This window comes from Durio zibethinus, chromosome 13 (assembly GCF_047325235.1).
Source record: "Durio zibethinus cultivar Kanyao isolate XHJ-2024 chromosome 13, ASM4732523v1, whole genome shotgun sequence".
NCBI lineage: Eukaryota > Viridiplantae > Streptophyta > Magnoliopsida > Malvales > Malvaceae > Durio > Durio zibethinus.
The window spans coordinates 21698051-21719367 of record NC_143174.1 but is presented as its reverse complement, the minus strand read 5'-3'; the positions used below and the strand labels follow the sequence as shown (position 1 = coordinate 21719367).

General features: G+C 33.4%; 2 protein-coding genes across 4 annotated transcripts; both read left to right on the top strand.

Annotated features, from left to right (window-relative positions):
- The first annotated feature begins 5686 nt into the window (after positions 1-5686).
- LOC111303026 (1-phosphatidylinositol-3-phosphate 5-kinase FAB1A-like) lies at positions 5687-17269 on the top strand. Of its 3 annotated transcripts, XM_022899018.2 has the most exons (14): positions 5687-5804; positions 5916-5993; positions 6236-6340; positions 6566-7273; positions 7612-8349; positions 9067-9220; positions 9378-9722; positions 11117-12007; positions 12092-12423; positions 13616-13739; positions 13825-13995; positions 14184-15722; positions 16249-16515; positions 16764-17269. In XM_022899018.2, the coding sequence occupies exons 4-14, from the start codon at positions 6735-6737 to the stop codon at positions 17088-17090; spliced, it is 5427 nt and encodes a 1808-aa protein (XP_022754753.2). In that variant the 5' UTR covers positions 5687-5804; positions 5916-5993; positions 6236-6340; positions 6566-6734; the 3' UTR covers positions 17091-17269. The 3 variants fall into 3 exon arrangements, with proteins under 3 accessions (XP_022754753.2, XP_089598161.1, XP_089598162.1); XM_089742035.1 differs by lacking the exon at positions 5916-5993; XM_089742036.1 differs by lacking the exon at positions 6566-7273.
- Positions 17270-17945: 676 nt separating this feature from the next.
- Positions 17946-20984, top strand: LOC111303025 (DNA repair protein RAD51 homolog). Its single transcript, XM_022899017.2, has 9 exons — positions 17946-18328; positions 18770-18914; positions 19024-19134; positions 19297-19388; positions 19723-19817; positions 19897-20010; positions 20139-20268; positions 20459-20580; positions 20664-20984. The coding sequence occupies exons 1-9, from the start codon at positions 18020-18022 to the stop codon at positions 20785-20787; spliced, it is 1242 nt and encodes a 413-aa protein (XP_022754752.1). The 5' UTR covers positions 17946-18019; the 3' UTR covers positions 20788-20984.
- Positions 20985-21317: the final 333 nt, after the last annotated feature.

Genomic DNA, 21317 nt, shown 5'->3' with positions numbered 1-21317 from the left:
GCTTCAAAAGATATTATTACTACATTATATTCGCAAACTTTTGAGAACGTTAGAATTTTCTTGTCTGCTCCCTGCTTTTTATGTTCTTAGACATTAAATATTTTTAATAATACTACAAAAAATTCTCCTATTAAACGCTAGTACCGGAAAAAGATTCTTATGAGGAAGGAAGGGTATTTTTTTTCATGTTTCTTTGATTTGGACATAAATTCAGGACTGATTGATTCCGTTCTCATTGTCCAAGGTTGTCATTATCATTTCGATGATGATGATGATATGATGATGATCATCATCACCATCATCAATCTTTCTGCTTTAGTGTGATGCCTTCCTCCGCGGCTTTTTTTTTTTTTTTTATTTGATAGAAAATCCTTTAACAAATCATCAAACATAACAAATATAATAATTTAAATATTAAAAAAATACAAACAATTTGATTTAAATATCTACCTCATTCATATTAATAATTTTGTCTATTAATCATAATATAAATAAAAATAAATTTTATATATCTAATGTTGGTTTATATGAATGATAAATAGCTTGATTTTCTTTAAATAATATTTCAATTTTAAACATTATAAATAGAGAAAACAGATGGTAAAAAAATTTGTTTCTTTTACAAAATTCAATTTAAAATAATCAAAACTCAAAGTAATTATCGATAATACCGAAATATCTTTAAAAAAATGAATTTCATATCCATTTAATGTAATTAGTTACTTTCTTTTTTATGTTTTTGTTAATATTTTTCACTTATAATTTTGTTATTCATTCTCGAATTTAAAAAAAAAAAAAGAAAAAAACTTAAAAAAAATAAAAATGAAAAAAAATTTATAATTGTACTAAATTTTATTTGACAAACTTAAAGCTTATTTGGCCCTCAACTGCGCCGCAGACTGCAAATAGGTATCACTCAATTAGGAGCGAAACCCTCACTGCCTCTCTAGTTTATAACTGAAACGAAAAAGTATTGAATGAATTATTGAATTTTATGATGCTTGATTACTTTACTTAGAACAATCAGTTATTTTAGTGTAAAATTAAAAAATTGATTGGCTTAATATAACAAAAAAATTTAAAATCTACTATTTTAGTATACCATTAAAAATAAATAAATTTCAATTATAATAATCAATTACTTTTGATGAAATAATCAAATATTTTAAGTAAATTTATATTTAAACATATATTTTTATTATTGATTTTAATTTTATAATTAAAATATTCAATATCACTATTATAATACTCACTTTTATTACTAGGTTACATAATCTCACCGTCACGATATTTTCAATGTTATAATCCATTGAAAAGGACCATCTATTGTGGAAAGTTCTTTCCTCCCCGTTATTTAACCTACTATTTGACCCAGAAAATAAAAGCGCAGACCAGTAGCTGCTCTAACGTTCCAACGCTCAAAGTATATACGGGGATCATTTACTTCTAGTGCACAGGGAGACGGTAAAAATCTTTTGTTTTGTGCCACATTATACTTAATGAATGTGTATTTATATTATATAAAATATTAAAATTTATATATTTAAAATAAATTTTACATACAAATTATATATTATTATTCGTATTGATACAAAAATAAAAAATATAATTTTTTGTTTTATTAAATTTATATATAATTATTATTAAAATTTTAAAATTGTATTATTTTTATGTTTTATTTTTATATAATATTTATATTATATTATCATATTATGTTTTAAATTAGAGTATTGTTAAATGTACTTCAATATTTTCGCTTCACATTTTAACTTTTTAAAAAAATTTTAAAAGTAAAATTATTTAAAATTTTTTTTACATAAATTTTTAAAAAATCATAAACCTTTTTTAATTCCAAAAGTCATATAACTTTCAAAAAATGAATTTATGAAAAATTATAAATTTTTTTAGAAATGAATTTATGGAAAGTTAAATTTTTGAAAAGTTTATGACTTTTCGAAAATTCATTTAAGAAAAAAGTTTATAACTTTTTTGAAAATTTATTTCTAAAAAATATCTAATTTTTAGGAAATTTATTTTCAGAATATTTATAAAAAAAATAATTAAGTAATTTTACTTAAATTTTTTTTTTAAGAAAATTGGCATATAAAGAGAAAAAAAATGATGATACATTCAAATCTAGCCAAAAAAACTACGCTTCTTTTTATCTTACGTTTTGCTCTTTTAACAATTATTTTTTTTCCTTCTAAATTCTCTAGTATATATGACAGGAATTGATAAGCCTAGTTTTCATATCTGACTACCATTTATAATTATGCATGAGCCTCAAATTTTCTTTTTATATATGTGAAGTACTTGATAATAAGGAAAAAAATTAATAAAATATAGCAAATATTGTTTTTTTTTTAAGTTAATAATTGGCACATTAATTATTTATATCTATATCTACACTATATATCTATTATCTATTACTGTTGATAAAACGAGGCTTGTAATTTGAAATAGTGATTTGAGGGTCTAAATGATATTTCTCTTTTTTAGTTAAAAATAAATAAAATAATGATAATTTAAAACATATAATAAAAAATCAATAAAATATAAAAGACCTAAGAAGAATGAGACAATAAAAAATATTTTATAAAATATCAAATTAATTCAACTCCAAAACCTTTTTAAGAAAATATTAAATGTTTGGTTTCAGAAAATATAATCATTTAATATTTTCATTTTCTTGAAAAGTAGAAAATATGAGTAAAAATGTTAATGGCATTTTTACTGACTAATTACTTTTCGTTTAATATGAGGTAACTTTCTCTAATTAGAAGTCAATAAGGCTTGATTGATATGTATTGGCTGTATTTAATTATTAAATAAGAAATGTATGTGTTTTTTTTTAAGGAGGGGCAAGCGAGTGTGCTCTGGAGGTCAAGAATGGGTAGGCACATAGGCAGGCGTATGTGTTAAGATTTAGTTGGTTACAGGCTCTGGAGGTATTTCAAGTTGTCAAGGTCTCAGTTGGAAAGTGCACCTCATTCGAGTTCTCTGAAGGTCGGCGTACAGGTGAAGTGGTTCTTAAATTCTAGATCTGCCAACTTGGCTTCGTGATTTTAGCCGAAAGGTCTTGGTATGAGTGAGTTTATCTAGTTCTATGAGTGGTTAGAAGTAATTTATAGCTGTATAACCTACACCGATAATTGCTGTACTTTTTATTGATATATCATTTTAATTTTGAACTCAAATAAATATTAATTTAATAAAATATTTAAAATTTTTATAATATATATCAGGCGAAGATGGGTCCCATCACTAGTTGATGAATAAAAGTAAACAATATTTATAAGAAAAAAAAAAAACCTACTCCACTTTATAGGGATAAATAAATTTAGTCAAAGACTAAAAAATATGACTTTAGGATATTTGACTTATTAATGGCTATGATACGATTAGTAATGTCACGGTACAAAAGGATAAAATAGTAATGTCACGTGCCATGCGTGTTTCGCCTATGCATTGCAAACAGGGACGGCAATCAAGTTCGTCTCCGATGGGTTTCGGTTCGATCCGACCCTATAAGGTGAGGTTTTTTTTTTTTTGAATTTCGGGTCAGGTAAATAGAGTGAGCATTCGGGGTCAGGTCGGATTCGGGTATGCTTAAAACCCGACCCGATATTATTAAAAAATTATTTTTTAATTAATTAATTAATTAATTATATATATTTATATAATGATATTTTTAAATATTTATATTTAAAAAATAATATTTTATATTTAAAAAATAATATTTTTATTAATTTCGAGTCAAGTCGAATCGGATACGATTTACATATTATCGAATCAGGTCGGGTTCAAGTATTAAAAAAATTTTGATCGATTTCGGGTTTAATAAAACATAAAATCGGGTCAGATTCGGGGCGAGCAAAACCCGCCCCGAACCTGACCCGATGCCATCCCTAATTGCAAAGTGCCAAAGGCAATTGCACTTATCGTTTTTTGTCATGACAAAATACGCACGTCAAGGAAACGTTTTATATTATTTTTAATATTATTATGATAATATAATTATTAAAAAAATTATTATCAAAATAATTTTAATATTTATTTAATTAACAATTATTAATTTATATAAATTAAAAATTATTATATTTGATATTATTAAAAATTAAAAATTATTTTATTTAAAATATACTATAATAATTATCTTTATTGTAACAATCAATAACGGATTTAAATGAGGGCAACAGAGGCAACTCTCCCACTAAAATTCTAAAAACTAATTTTAATCATTATAAAGTTATCTAAATTTTTAATGATTTTTATATTTTACTTCCGTTAAAATATCAACAAAAATAATTTTAAATAAATCTAAAATCTTTTTTAAATTCATTAATTGTAAAAGAAATACTTAAGTATGATTTTTTTATTATATTGAAAGGTATAAAGATGTATTAAAAAATTGAATAAAGTAATGATTTACAATATAAATATAAAATTATTATACCAATATTATTAGTAATTAATAAATAAATTTGCCACCATTGAATATAAATTTAGATTTATCAATGATAATAATTATACAAATTAATGATTTAAATATTATTTAATGATAATAATTTATAAATTATACAGATTTATTAGATTTTATATCTTAAAGATGATTATATATTTATGCATTATATATCATCATTTGAAATAAATCACTTAAAGTTAAATATAATATTAATTAATAAATTTATAATTTATATATTATATTAAAGATTTATAAATATTAAGTACCGTAATAAATATTTTATTATAGTTCATAAATCACTTATAGCATTACTATTTAAAGTATTTATTATATTTATTTTTTTCATATCTCAAATTGTAAGTAAAAAAAAAAGATTAATAGAAGATAAGTATACATTTATGGGGATTTTTTTTATTTTGGGCCGAAATATGTGTAGAGAGTTTAGTGTAGATTTTTCAATATATAAAATAAAGTGGTAAGTACAATTTTTTTTTTTATAAAATAAAAATTAATGGTTGTGAGCTGTCATTATTTTATTTTTTTTTTGAAGAAAAAGTTTATAACATTTTTTTTTAATTAGGAATAAAAGTTTTGTAAACCAATATTGTAAGGACACTTACTAAAATGATAATAAAAATCCAAACAAAAAAAAAAGTGCCCTCTCAATATTCTTTTATATCATAATTAATGAACTCACTTCAATAAAAAAAAAAACGAATTCTATCAAATTCATAATTCAAAATAAAGAATTATTTTACATATCTAAATATATTTTAAGATAAACAGTACTTTATAAAATGGGTTTAATATTAATAATTTTTTCTCATTTAAATCTTCTAATATTGAAAAATAAAAATAACTTTAAATCCATGATCCATGACTTAAATTTATATATATGATTAAAAATAATTACTAAATATAATTTTAAGTTACATTAAAATTTCATGATAATTTTTATGAAATCGAGTTTGTAAAATTGAAAATTATCTTTAAAAAATTTATGAAAATTTTATAAAAAAATAAAAGTATGGGAACGTACCCCTTTATATTTTCATATTTTTTTGGGAAAAAATTATTATAAAAAAAAGAATTAAAAATTATCATCATCAACAGACGGGTTGTGGTTCAACTGAAAAGAAAAGGACAGTTGTTATTTTCACAATGAAAATAACTAAAATCTAATATAAAAAAAAAAAAGAAAAACAAATGAAAAAAAAAGCTAACAAACAAGCGAGAACGATCCAACAAAAAGCACAGACTTTTCACAGGAATACAAAAGAAAACGCGAAAGGGGAAACCGAAAATAAAAAAAAAAAAGTTAATCGAAGAAAGTAAGGAGGTAGAATTCTTTCTTTTATAAAAATTTAAAACTTCGTTTTTTTTTTTTTAAATTTATTCCTTTTCTTTTTGAAGAATTAAATCGTGTATATTTTATTTAATTTCATCACAGCCGTCAAATTTGCGAGGAAATTAAGTGTGGCGGTTAAGGGCTTTTGATTGCGATTCTTCTCTGCTCGGCAGTTTCATTGTAATTTTATTGTTATACAAGTAGAAATTTAACGTGCTAATTGAGTTTTAATCAATTAAACGAGCAATTCAGTTTTGTTGATGAGATTTTCGGTTGCTAGAAGATCCAATTGAACTTTTAATCCGATTAAATTGTTTTTTTTATCTGTCTTAAAAGAGAATTATATGATTAATATAATTTTTTAGGGTTTATCAGTATCAGTTTATTAATTTTTGAATTTTGTGGTTTATTTGATCGAGCAGTGAAGAGAAGTCGCCAGTATAACTGAAGAAGAAGAAAAAGACGAAGAAGAAGAGATTCAAATTTGGGGCTTTTGGATATTGGAATTCGAGGTGCTGGTATTCCAGGTAATCTTAATTTTCTTATTATTTTCTTCTGAAAATGTATGATTAATGTTATGCTTTTCATGTAATTGTAAATTAGTGGTCTAACATGTTAAGTTTATTTTTATTAGTAAAGTAAATTCCAATCTAAGTTTTCCCTACACTTTCGGATAACAGAATTTCTTTTCGTAAACATGTTAACTTTGTACTTTTTTTTTAAAGAATTTGTTTTGGTTTTGATATGGCCAGGGTATTGGGGGTTTTGAACTTTTGTGGTGTGGTTGTGATAGTTGCAAATGAATGAATCATGATGACTGGGATCAGGTGGAATAGTTGTCCATGGGCACCCCCCACAACAAACTATCTGACCTGGTTGACATAGTTAAGTCATGGATCCCTAGGAGGAGTGAGCCGCCAAATGTGTCAAGGGATTTTTGGATGCCCGATCATAGTTGTAGGGTATGCTACGAATGTGACTCCCAATTTACGGTATTTAATCGTAGGCATCATTGTCGACTTTGTGGCCGAGTTTTCTGTGCCAAGTGTACAACGAACTCTGTTCCTGCCCCATCCGGTGAGCCAAGGGCTGGTTGGGAAGATTGGGAAAGGATTAGGGTATGCAATTATTGCTTCAAGCAATGGGAGCAAGGGGATGGTACCTGTTAATAATGGGACCAAAGCACCTAGTCCTTGTCTCAGTCCATCACCATCTGCCGCGAGCCTGGCCAGTACGAAGTCTGGCGGCACCTGTAATAGTAGTAGCAGCACTGTTGCTTCTACTCCCTATTCAACTGGACCCTACCACCGTGTGAATTATAATTCTGGTCTTAGCCCTCCTGAATCTGCCCAGATGAATGCAGCTGCTGAACAAAACAATGAGACATCTAGGACAAGCACAAATCCAAAGTCAGCTGCAGTAGATTCTACTTCTAACCATTTTGGCTTTTGTGTTAACAGGTACCTTTCCCCTTGTTAATGTATTCTTGAGTGAGCACAAAGTGTTTTTACCTATCTAACTCCGGAATTTCACATGCCTTTACATTTTTTTTTTTTTTTGCAATTGTTGTTGAGAGGGGGTAAGGGATAGGGGTTTGAGCAATGTATCAGTCATAATTTAATTGTGTCTGGATTAGCCATTACTTCTTTGCTCAATGGTTTTGTATTACTTTGTAAATTCATGTCCAAATTACACAACCTATCTTGACTTGAATACATAATCTAGAGTTCTCATGCTTTTGTTTTATGATTTTCAACTACTGATCAATAATTATTACTTTCTTAACTGTTGGTTCCAGGAGTGATGATGAAGATGATGATTATGGTGCATATCGTTCAGATTCAGAATCAAGGCAGTATGCTCATTCTGAAGACTATTGTGGCGCTATCAACATTGATGGAATTGACCGTGTCTATGGATCAGATAAAGTCCATCCTGATGGTGAGAACATTGATGCAGAATCTTTGAGTGGTCCACCATTACCTGAGAATTTTGATACACAAAGTGTGGATGGAATCAAGAAATTTGAAAAGGTAAATGAGCAAGGGAATGTTGATGATGGTGAAGCTCCTGCTTATGATGTGTATGGTACAGATGCTGAGCCTGTGGATTTTGAGAACAATGGGCTTTTGTGGCTCCCTCCAGAGCCTGAGGATGAAGAGGATGAGAGAGAAGCTGCTCTATTTGATGATGAGGATGATTATGAGGGTGCTGCAGGGGAATGGGGATATTTACACTCTTCAAATAGCTTTGGCAGTGGGGAGTACCGTAGTAGGGATAAGTCAGGTGAGGAACACAGGCAGGCCATGAAAAATGTGGTAGAAGGGCATTTTAGAGCTTTGGTAGCTCAGCTTTTGCAGGTTGAAAACCTCCCTGTGGGTGATGAGGATTGTGGAGAGAGTTGGTTGGATATAATCACATCTTTGTCATGGGAAGCTGCAACGCTTCTGAAGCCAGATACAAGCAAGGGAGGAGGAATGGATCCTGGAGGATATGTGAAAGTTAAATGCATAGCTTCTGGGCGTCGCAATGAAAGGTAATATCACTGAACTCAATTTGAAAACTTATTAATTCTTCTGCTATGAGAATGCCATTTCACCTGTTTTTATTGAGCATCTTTAGATAATTCATAATTCTTAGCTTGTGGCAGCTGACAGACCAATCATACAAATGGCTTCTTGTTGTTGTTAGTAATCAATCTATTATTGATTTCAAAACATTTAACCGTGTTTCATGGCATGAGCATTCCACTCATTAGGTCTTGAAAATGTCTAGTTGTTGCATTGTTTGATTTACTTCCAGTTTGTATATAGCTTCCATGTCAAAGGTTGATAATTCCCGATATATCAAATGGTTCATATTCTTTTCCTCCTCATGTTGATGCGCATATATTATAATTCTTGAATTGATTGTGCATGAACATATGCTAAAGTTCTTTCTACAATCACATCCCTTCACATATCTGATCAGCTATCATTTGTGAATTTCCCTCATACTTGTAGCTTACTATTCACATATTTCAGTGATTCTTAATGTTCATCTGAGGCAACTGAGAGAAAATAATCTGAAGAGATTGTTTACTTCTTTTGGGTGGTAGTGGTATATATTTGTCTTAATAGGAAAGAAAGTACAATTAATAATTAATGCAAATGCTTTGTTTGGAAGGCTTTGTAGGTTCTGTAGTTCTTATTTCTATCTACTGTTTAATTATGCTGATAGGATTCTGGGTTTTTTTTTAATAATTTTTTTCTAGTGCTGTGGTTAAAGGAGTTGTTTGTAAGAAAAATGTGGCTCATCGACGAATGACATCAAAAATAGATAAACCTCGTTTTCTAATCCTTGGAGGCGCTTTGGAATATCAGCGCATTTCTAACCACTTGTCAAGCTTTGATACGTTGTTGCTGCAGGTTTGTAATTTTGACTGTTTCTTTCTGTTTTGGTTTGTTAATTAACCCTAGTTTCCTAGTAAGGGTTAAAGCGAGGAGACCTTCCTTGGATTCCCACTACGTGGAACATGCAGCAACTAAGTCTAATATGTTTTTTATGAGCCTACCCTCCTTTCAGGAAATGGACCATTTGAAGATGGCAGTTGCTAAAATTGATGCACATCATCCTAATGTTCTTTTGGTGGAGAAATCTGTGTCTGGGTATGCCCAAGATTACCTTCTTGCCAAAGACATATCGCTTGTTCTCAATATTAAGAGGCCACTCTTAGAGCGCATAGCCCGCTGCACTGGTGCTCAAATAGTTCCATCTATTGATCATCTAACATCACCGAAGCTTGGTTATTGTGATGTGTTCCATGTGGAGAAATTTCTTGAGGAGCATGAAAGTGCTAGGCAAGGTAGGAAGAAATTGACGAAGACTCTAATGTTTTTTGAGGGTTGCCCAAAGCCTCTGGGTTATACTGTAAGTCTTTTCATAATACATGACACACATATCCATGCGTTAGTATTTAGATACAAAATCTGTTTGTAATTTGAAAACCTTTCCAGTAAAAGTTGCTGATCATAATGACATTTAATTATCAAAACTTTTGTGTTAAAAGTAGAGCTTGTTATTATATGTTTTACTTAGGTTATATTTTATTTTTTTATGTTTTCCACAGTAATTGTAGGTGCATTAGTTTCACAAAAGTTAGAACACAGTCTTAAAGACACCATATACTCAGCAACATAAACAACTTTAGAGAAACTTAAAAATAGGTCTAACACAACCTTCTGCTAAACCTAAAATAGGTAAAAGACGAGGCTTTACGAAATTAATGAGCAATCATGGAAAACATAAACAACTTTAGAGGAACTAAAAAAAAAGGTCTAACACAACCATCTGCTAAACCTAATTTAGGTACAAGACGAGGCTTTCCGAAATTAATGAGCAATCATGGAAGTATACTCAACATTCATTCGCTATCTTTGACCTGAGTCCAGTATTTTAACCTTGTCTCTGCAATTCTTTTCATTAAATTGCAGAGAAATCAGTTTGCACTTTGTTGAACACTGTTCTTCCTTTACACCCATATTGAATATACAGCTATTGCCGTCCATGCTGCCAACTGATGCTGCTTTTTTGTAGAATACTTATCCAAATCTACCTGGAGTAACCACAATCAGAGAAAGGGCCAATGTGCTGAGTTTCATCTGAGCACAACTTGCATTTGTTCTTCACTATGATACTTTTATTCACTATGAACTCTTTAGTTTGCACTCTGCACTTAAAAGCAAGTAACAATGTTGGAGGATAACATGCTTTTCCTCTAAAAATTTTCTATCATGAAACACCTTTTTTTCTTATTTTAAGCATCCTCAGGTTCTTCTGAAGTATCAGTTCCCTTTATTAACAGGTGACGATCAACTTCCTCTGTTAATATGAATAAGGGAAACTCTGGCCATATCCTGTATCTTTTGGATGGTCCTATAACTTGCAGGTGGAAGAACCCATCTGTTATTTCTCCATAAATCTGACATCTTAGCATGCCTTTTAATATTCACCTCCTCCAAACCATCTGCAACTACATCAATTAGGGCATCGTGTGGAGCAATAGCCCACTTAGGTACTTTTTGTCATGCATAATTTCTGGATTAACTTTGAAATATAATGTAGCATAAACTATTGTGGTTGTTTGCAATCAGTTTGGTTCCCAACTGTTAGGATAGTAAAAAGCATAGAGTGACTGAATAAAGCTCTGGTGGGTCGTGCCATGCCACTTGTATACCTACAAAGTACATTTGTTATTTTGTAACCTCTTTTGCAAGATAAAAATGTTTAGTGCTAAGATGGGTCCAATGCTTACTTTGTTTCAGATTTTACTCAAGGGTGCCAATGGAGATGAGTTGAAAAAGGTGAAACATGTGGTCCAATATGGAGTTTTTGCAGCTTATCACCTGGCTCTTGAGACATCATTTCTAGCTGATGAAGGTGCTACGCTCCCAGAGCTCCCTCTAAAGTCTCCTATAACTGTTGCCTTACCTGATAAACCATCAAGTATTGACAGGTCTATTTCCATCATACCTGGTTTTTCCATCCCATCCTCTGGGAAGCCCATGGTTTCTCAACCTATAAACGAATTGCAGAAATCCAACAAAGTTGTTATCTCAGATAGACCACCATCTGCCAATAGTGAGCCCCCTTGCAAATCTACAGGGGCCTGTTTATCTTCCTTGTCAAAAGATCACACTCAGACTTTGTTCAAGGAATCTGCTTCAGACTCTGTTGATGCTGTTGCTTCCTTCAATTCACTTTCTGCTTCGAGGGAGGATATCTCTTCTTATAACAATGTTCCCTCCTTAAATCATGCATTTAGCAAGGTTGATGGAGTGGATCCTAAAGAATCTGTTCAGACCAAAACAAGTAGCAGTGGAGAAGCTGTAATAGATGACCAGTTCATTTCTCTTTGTCAAAGATTAACAGAAGGACCGGAGCAAGGTGGTGGCAATATGTTGACTGCAATTAATCTTGGTGGCCCAGAGCTGGCATCCTCAAAACAAGAGACTTGTAACAATGAAGAGGTGGGTTCCTCGAAGGAAGAGTTTCCTCCATCACCTTCAGACCACCAGAGCATTTTGGTATCATTATCAACACGTTGTGTGTGGAAGGGCACTGTGTGTGAATGGTCCCATCTCTTTCGAATCAAATACTATGGGAGCTTTGATAAGCCCTTGGGCCGGTTTTTACAAGATCATCTGTTTGATCAGGTAATTGTTATTGTTGTTATTTCATGTAGAAAACTTATCCTACCTATGCTTCTCATGACTACAACTTAAGATTCTTCTTATCAGAGCTTCTGTTGTCATTCATGTGAGATGCCATCTGAGGCACATGTTCATTGTTATACTCATCGGCAAGGTAGCCTGACGATATCTGTTAAGAAACTACAAGAGCATCCCTTACCAGGAGAGCGGGAAGGCAAGATTTGGATGTGGCATAGGTGCTTGCAATGCCCTCGGACCAATGGATTCCCTCCAGCCACTCGAAGAGTTGTAATGTCTGATGCTGCTTGGGGTTTATCCTTTGGGAAATTTTTGGAGCTGAGCTTTTCTAACCATGCAGCTGCTAGCAGAGTTGCATGCTGCGGTCATTCCCTTCACAGAGATTGTCTTCGATTCTATGGGTAAGTTTTTACTTAAGAAATATGAAGTATTAAGTATATTAAAGGATAAACTGTTTTGAAAGGAGTGATCACTTGCAGAGATGGCTCTTCTGGAAGAGTGGTCTGCCTATTCTGTTTAGTCTATGTTATTCTCTGTAGTCTATAAGCAATCAATTTGCTTTCCCTGTAAGTCATTGATTTAATATTATGTGCCATTTTGGTGTTTTTTGGGTGAGATAATGAGTATCAGCATTCATCCTTCCATAGATTGTATCTGTTAGATAGTACTGATTTATGAGTTGCCTAGGTCTTCAATGCAAATACTTGCACCAGTACGGTGATACAATTGATATTACACATATGAATGTTGCCTGGGTATACTGCATGCAGAAATATGAGACTGACTTAACTTGCTTTGTTAATTTTTGGATTAACCGTGTATTTCTAATGCTCATGGTCAAAAAGCATGAGCTACATTGTTTAACCAAAGAGGAATATGGCTGATTTATTTGATCCTCTTGTGGTTTATGTTTACTTACTGAGTGTAAAAATCCCTAGGCCTAGCACAACACTAGTCACCCAACTCCACATGTATGCTTGTCTATACGCATACACATGCGCATTAGTTGTGTTTGTTAATTTTGCAAAAGGGAAAATACATTGAACTTATTTCCCCAAAAAAATCCATTTGACTTTTGAATTTGGCTGTTGTGCTCCGTTTGGGAGTTTGGGACATAGATGGTTTAAGTTTGCTTCTGAAATAAATTACTCATCAGTGGATACATCCAGGTAGCCTAGCTACATTCCTGTGCCCTTATTAGTTCTCGAGTCTCCTTGTTGCTATTCTTACATAGTATAGTTTACTGGCCTAAAAGAACAGGAAAACAAGATTATTGCTTAGTTGAGCAACTGAGGAAGGTCAAGGGCATATAACTTTGTAATGAGGTTTCCATGTTTAGGAACCACCAGAGGAAGCCTTGCCACAGTAAGTGCCTAATTGCCTTAACTCCTAGGATGCACTCCCCAAGCCAGCTACTCCCTTCTGGATAAGGAGGGTTATTGGCCATGAAGGAGATGGAAAGGATAGGCTTAATTAATGGTATGGAATATGGATTGCGAAAAAAAAAAAATGCAAAAGGTGTTTACAAACTATCAAATGAAGCATATTGGTTGGCTGTTGGTATCCTCTGATTGTACTGTTTTACCATTGCAGTTTTGGGAGAACAGTTGCTTGTTTTCGATATGCTTCCATTGATGTTAATTCTGTTTGTCTTCCACCTCCAAAACTGGAATTTAGTTATGATAATCAGGAGTGGATACAAAGTGAAGCAAATGAGGTTTGAATATCATAAATCCTTGTTCTAGTTCATAAAGCTATTCTTGAATCAGATAACACCTACAAGGTCATTTATTGTTTTGCAGGTACGTAACAGGGCAGAATTCCTTTTTAGTGAAATACATAATGCTCTTCAAAAGATTTCAGAGAAATTATTAGGTTCACGGTCCCAAGATGGTGGCATAAAGGCACCTGAAAGAAGAATGTGTATCGAAGAACTGGAAGCAATGCTGCAAAAGGATAGAGAAGAATTTCAGGTAGCTGGTTTGAAATTCATAATCTGCATCCTCCCCTCATTCCTTATGAGTGACAAATGCTGTCTGGTTGTCTTCATTAGTAACCAATCTGTCCAGCATTTTAACCCAGTGATAAATCTGTTTCTCTTTTATGCATAAAATTGGCCTGATATGCTGTCTGGTTTCTAATCTGTTTACTCTTTCCTTAGGAATCTTTACAGGAAGCACTTTTTAAGAAGGTGAAAGTTGATCAACCTGTTATTGACATTCTTGAGATCAATAAATTAAAGAGGCAAATACTCTTTCTTTCTTATGTTTGGGACCAACGGCTGATACCTGCATATAGTTCAATTAACAATAATATCCAGGAGGTTGTGAGCAGTTCCATCTCAAAGCTTCAATTGAAGCCTGTGAGCTCCATGGAGAAGCTTGTTGAGATGAATGTCAGTCCCAAGCCAAGTAAAGCCTTTAGTAGTTGTGACTTGTCCCTAGTTGAGACCAAGCCTGATATAAACATAAATCAAGGAGGCAATACTGGTGAAATTAGCAAGCTAGGCGGAGATTACAAAGAAAAGTGCATGGACCAGGACTTAAATAACTGGAAGGAGACTGAACCTTCTCTTCCTTCTAGTGCAAATACCAGTGAGAAAGCTGGTTCTCTGGAATCTGGAAAAGTTTTACGAAAGGCTCTGTCAGAAGGGGAATTTCCAATTATGACAAGTTTATCTGACACCCTTGAGGTAGCATGGACTGGCGAAAGTCACCCAGCTAGTATAGCTCCTAAGGAGAATGGTTACACTGTTCCTGATTTGGTTGTGACAGATCCGTCAACTGCAGTAAATTTGGATCTGGGAAATTGTACTACTGGTTGTGATGAAATAGAAGTGGCTCGTTTTCCTCAGTCTGTTTTGCCTACTAAGGAACCTGAAAGTATGGAGAAGTCTATCAGCTGGGCAAGCATGCCATTTCTAAATTTCTACAGTTCATTTAACAAGAATTCCTCATTCAATGCTCAAAAGCTCAGTATCAGCGAGTATAATCCAGTCTATGTCTCATCATTTAGGGAGTTGGAAAGACAAAGCGGTGCCAGGCTGCTGCTTCCCATTGGTGTTAACGACACTGTAGTGCCTGTTTATGATGATGAGCCCACTAGTATTATAGCATATGCACTTGTCTCATCAGACTATCATTCACAGATGTCTGAGTTGGAGAGACCAAAAGATGCTGCAGATTCTGCAGTTTCATCGTCACTTTTTGATTCAGTGAATCTGCTCTTACTTAATTCTTTTAGTGACTCATCATCTGATATTTACAGAAGTTTTGGATCTGGTGACGATAGTATCTTGTCTTTGCCAGGGTCACATAGCTCCCTGGCTTCTGACCCTCTCTTGTACACAAAGGATTTGCATGCCAGAGTTTCTTTTACAGATGATGGACCCCTTGGGAAGGTGAAGTATTCCATAACCTGTTATTATGCAAAGAGGTTTGAGAGCTTGAGGAGGACTTGCTGCCCTTCTGAGCTGGATTTTATACGGTCTCTAAGTCGTTGTAAGAAGTGGGGTGCACAAGGTGGAAAGAGCAATGTCTTCTTTGCAAAAACTTTAGATGATCGATTTATCATTAAACAAGTTACAAAGACAGAACTAGTATCATTCATCAAGTTTGGACCAGCTTATTTCGAGTATTTGTCTGATTCAATCAATAAAAGAAGCCCAACTTGCCTGGCAAAGATTTTGGGTATATATCAGGTATTATTTGTTACCCATGTAATTGTATAGGTTAAATTGCTAGCCTGTATGAAGAGTAGTTGAATTTCATGAGTGAAGTTTTGGCTAATAATTCCAGGCAAAATTTTCATTTTTAGTTGCCCACAGCATTGGTTATCTATTGCTTTTCCTGTCTTGTAAACTTCACTTTCCAATTCATTTTTGAAACACTCTTTGGTTATCTGGCAATTCTTCCTTTTTTCATTCTGCTTCAGAATGTGATGGCTTAGGAATATGTGTTTGTGTGTGTGCATTTCCTCACTGATTTAAAATGAGCCTCAACTTTGGTTTAGATTTTTGTTCAAATATGCTGTGTTAACACTTGACATTCTGATGTTATAAAGCCCGAGAAATGAGCAGCCTAAGTGCAACTTGCTGTGGAAAATTTTCAAGTTTTATCTGCTTCATTATGTTTAATTTATAATGAATCCAAGTTTCAAACCTAAATTGGGCTTTTCTTATTTTGTGATAAATTTACCATGATTTTTTTTTTTTCATTGTCTTGAAGGTTTCATCAAAGCACCTTAAAAGAGGGAAGGAGTTAAAAATGGATGTTTTGGTGATGGAAAATCTTCTCTTCAGGCGTAATGTTACAAGGCTTTATGACCTTAAAGGATCTTCTCGATCAAGGTATAATCCTGATACAAGTGGCAGCAACAAAGTTCTCCTGGATCAGAATTTGATTGAAGCAAAGCTGACTTCTCCAATTTTTGTTGGAAGCAAGGCGAAGCGGTTGTTAGAGAGGGCTGTCTGGAATGACACTTCCTTTCTTGCTGTAAGTTGCAATTTGACTTCCCATTTTGATGTCACGGGGCTGCACATGCTATTTTGAAGATTTGCCTTTTATTTTTTAATTTTTAATTCTTTTTATAAGCCTCTGTTTCTGGTGGTGCGGCATATATTTTGGTAATGTAGGATTGGGTTTTTCCCACAGCATTATGTTTACTATTACGCATATGAGTTGAATGGCTATTTATTTGGCTTTATATTTTTTTCTTAATAATTATGTACATTTTGCCACAGTTAATTGATGTAATGGACTACTCATTACTGGTTGGTGTGGATGAGGAAAAACATGAGCTTGTTGTTGGAGTAATTGATTTTATGAGGCAATACACATGGGACAAGCACCTTGAAACTTTGGTGAAGGCCTCACGCATACTTGGGGGTACTAAAAACGAGTCTCCAACTGTGATCTCGGCCCAACAGTACAAGAAACGATTCAGAAAAGCTATGACTGCTTATTTTCTCATGGTGCCAGATCAGTGGTCTTCTCCAACAATTGTTCCTAGTGGGTTACAGACTGACCTTTGTGAAGAAAATACACAAGTTGATAATTCTGTTGAATAACAATGTGAATCCTTTTGTGAAGTAAATACCCATTCTCTCTCTTTCTTCCCTTATTTTTAAATTCATTTTTGCCTATCCTTTTTCTTCTACCAATTGTAATTTTTTAAATGGCTGCCACATTGTATCATCATCAATATATGCATCAGTTGAATTTTTTTTTTCGTTATAAGCAGGAAAAAGCTCTTTTAAATGCCATAAAAATGATCATCGTTGGCCGTGTCCTGTGTGTTTTTTGTGTAAGTGTGTAATTTCTATTTGTCTCCCTTTCTCATAAATTTTTTCATCGGCATCTAGCTGAACTGAAGCCATCATCGAACCATGACTAAGAGGCTCATGCTTTAGCTTTAAGCACCTGGGTTGTTATTAGCCTAAAAAAACAACCTGGGTGGTTGGCTGCGTGGTGGGTTTTTAATTTGCTCAGGGAGGCATATCAAAATCAATCGTAGCTTTGTCTTTTGGGCCGCAAGCCACACAATTATGGACTTCATTCACCAAAGTTGCTTTAGCCGAATGCCCAATTGCTACCACGTCCATTGATCAAATTCTATAAGATATTTTTTAGCCACAAAAGGGTGTATAATTTATCACTTAATAAGTTTTTTTTTTTAATTTTCTAATATGAACTTCTATCTTATATTTATCTTATTGAAAAAAATATTATGCTCATAAATTTTTTTCAACTTATGACCTCCAAATATTAGCATTAACATCATGTCAACTCATATAAACATCAGATTGTATAATACAATAAGTTGCACCAATATTTATACACTAGCAAAGCAACGAACTAAGCATTTACGAATTGCCGCTGATAATTCGTTTGCAAAAAGTAAGACTAAGAGGGTCCCTAATTTTTTTCTAGTAAATCATTCCTTCTCTACTTCGTTTGGGCTAGCCGCAACCAAGCAAAAGGCCCATTGCCCCTTTCAATGTACAGAACCCAACAAGCTCCGAACTTGCCGGACAAGTCTCCACTCCACAGTCTTTTGTTTCGCCCTTTTAACTCCTTTCAAAAAATTTTCCTTTCCCTCCACAATCATTCTTTTTCCTTTCTCTTCCTTCCATTTCCTTTCCCTGTTAGCCTTCTCTTTCTCCAGGCTTTGGGCTCTAATAGATCCTTGCGTTGTATAGTCAGCGATAAAATGGAGCAACAGAGAAAGCAGAAGATGGTTCAACAACAACAAGACGAGGAGCTTGAGGAGATGCAGCATGGCCCGTTCCCTGTAGAGCAACTTCAGGTGAAAACAAATCATATTCAAGATTTTGTTCCTTTGTTCAATTTTATTAGAAATTAAGACGATTTCTATGTGGTTTTTTTCCCAATTTTCCGAAAAGGTGTTCCTTTTCTTGATTTGTCCAGATTTTCAAAAGAAATGACTGTACATTCTTTTGAATATCCTGAAAATCGAAAATGGATTTTCTCACTTTAACTGCTTTTGTCTTTTCAGCATGGGTTCTTTTCAAAATCGTGTTTTTTCCCCATTTTTACCTATATTAGAAGAGATCAGAAATGAATCTAAATAGGTTATATTCTCTAGATCGCCCGTTAGGTGGGGTAGTTTTCCTGTTAGGGTTTCTTGACAAGTTTGGCTTTTGTTTGTTTTTCTTGAAATCCTCTTACATGTTGTGGCTTTAATAAAAGTTATAGATATTATTCTTATTTTTATCTTCATTTAAAGGCATCGGGCATTGCGTCCCTGGACGTAAAGAAGCTTAAGGATGCAGGTCTTTGCACGGTTGAATCTGTTGCTTACACCCCAAGGAAAGATCTTCTTCAGATCAAAGGAATCAGTGAAGCTAAAGTTGACAAGATTGTGGAAGCAGGTATACTGTTTCCACACTTTTGTTCTATTCAATTTTTGTTGATGACATTACTATAATTTGTAAAATGATTTGAAATTAATATGTTCAATTCTTCCATGGTTCTTGACAGCTTCCAAACTGGTCCCATTGGGTTTCACCAGTGCTAGCCAGCTCCATGCTCAGCGGCTGGAGATAATTCAGATAACATCTGGGTCAAGTGAACTTGATAAAATTTTGGAAGGTACATATGCTCTGATGTTTGTGAAGTTTTGTTTGACTTTGATTCTAAACACTTCTCGAAATTGACTACTTGTTCAACTGGTTAAGAACTGTAAATTAATGTTTGTTCTAGTTAATTAATTTTCTGTATGATTACATGCTCACTTGGTTTTCTATATGACAGGTGGTATTGAGACAGGATCCATTACCGAGATATATGGTGAGTTCCGTTCTGGAAAGACTCAGCTTTGTCACACATTGTGTGTCACATGCCAAGTAAGAGCTTTTCTTTTTCATTTTCCTGGCAGCTATGGCTGTGTTCTGCATTTGAATTTTACTGCCATACATGATATTTCAGTATTTGTAATGACATGTGACCAAATGAAACAAGAATTTGAATTTATTCAGATGAGTAAACTGAATACCCATATGCCCTACGATTGTAGCTCATGTATATTGCACATACTATGTGTTTTACTGGCTAACATCAGCTTGCTTGCCAGAGCCCCTAACAGTTTATATTATTGCAAATTTGCAATAATCTGTCTGTTAGTGTTATTCAGAAAGTCAATTTTGCAAGGCATGCTTCTAATTTTCTTTGATATTTCAGCTTCCATTAGATCAAGGTGGCGGTGAGGGAAAAGCAATGTACATAGATGCTGAAGGCACATTCAGACCACAAAGACTCTTACAAATAGCGGAGAGGTGATTACATGGCTACCTTGATATGGCCATGCTACTTTGCTGTATGCAGTATTGATAGTAAAACAGTTGAATGCTGCAGGTTTGGACTGAATGGTGCTGATGTCTTGGAGAATGTGGCCTATGCTAGAGCATATAACACTGACCATCAGTCGAGGCTTTTGCTTGAAGCAGCTTCAATGATGGTGGAAACAAGGTGTTATGAAAACATTTCCTTTGCTTGACATTGTTCACATTAATCCGTATCAAGAGGAATTTATCTCTAGTATACATGTGCTAAACTAGCTGTTGACCGGATTGATCATTTGATGGATTTTTCTGCAGGTTTGCACTTATGATAGTAGATAGTGCTACTGCTCTCTACAGAACAGATTTTACTGGTAGGGGTGAACTTTCTGCCCGACAAATGCATCTTGCAAAATTCCTCAGGAGCCTTCAGAAGTTGGCAGATGAGGTAAGGCTTTTACATCTTCGTTTGTAGTAGTGTAGTTAATGAATTGCTTTCATGCTATGGTTACTGCTATCAGTCTAATGTCTATCATGTATTTGAAACGTTTTGGTTTGAGATACCCCAGGTATGGAATTGGGCCCTTTGTATCACTAATATTTATCAATTTTTTTCCTTGCATTGTCTGTGATTGCAGTTTGGTGTCGCTGTCGTAATTACAAACCAAGTAGTTGCCCAAGTGGATGGTTCAGCAATCTTTGCTGGACCTCAAATTAAGCCTATTGGCGGTAACATCATGGCTCATGCTTCCACAACAAGGTTTGTTACAGAAGGCTGAATTTTCCCCTTTCCTTGCTACTTTTTTTTTTTGAAATTTAATAAGCTCTCACTGATAATAATAGACTGGCTCTCCGAAAGGGAAGAGGGGAGGAGCGCATTTGTAAAGTAATAAGTTCTCCTTGCTTGGCTGAGGCTGAAGCTCGATTTCAGATTTCTCCAGGAGGTGTTGCTGATGTCAAGGACTGACCTGTTTCTGCTCATTGTTTCCCAAACAAAACCCGATCAAGCTCCTTTTATTGATCAATATGTTTCTGTAGCTGACTGCTTCTGCGGCTACCACAAATCTGTAATTTTTTTGTCTGCAATGAAGCTTGCCAAATTTCTTGTTCTCCATTTTGCAAGGATTAAATTTCTTTTAATGGAGAACCAAAACAAGTTATTTATGTTTGAGCTCTTGCTCCTATCAGTAGTGTCCTTAAAATTTGAAAAAAAAAAAAACCATTTACAACAATAAAATTCCTTATTAGATTAAAAAAAAAGGAAAAAATGCCTTTAAAATATATCTTTTTTAATGTTTCGGTAATAAATTACAGTAATTTTAAAAAATTTTTACGTGTGTGAAGGACGCATTTTTTAACGAAATAAAGATTTTATTAAGACAGGACATACGAATTACGATAAATCTCGGAAAAAGGAAAAAAAAAATCACCGTGACTGAAAACAACAACGTTAAAATGGAATGGGGTAAAAAACACTGCGTCTCGAAAGGTCGTCTG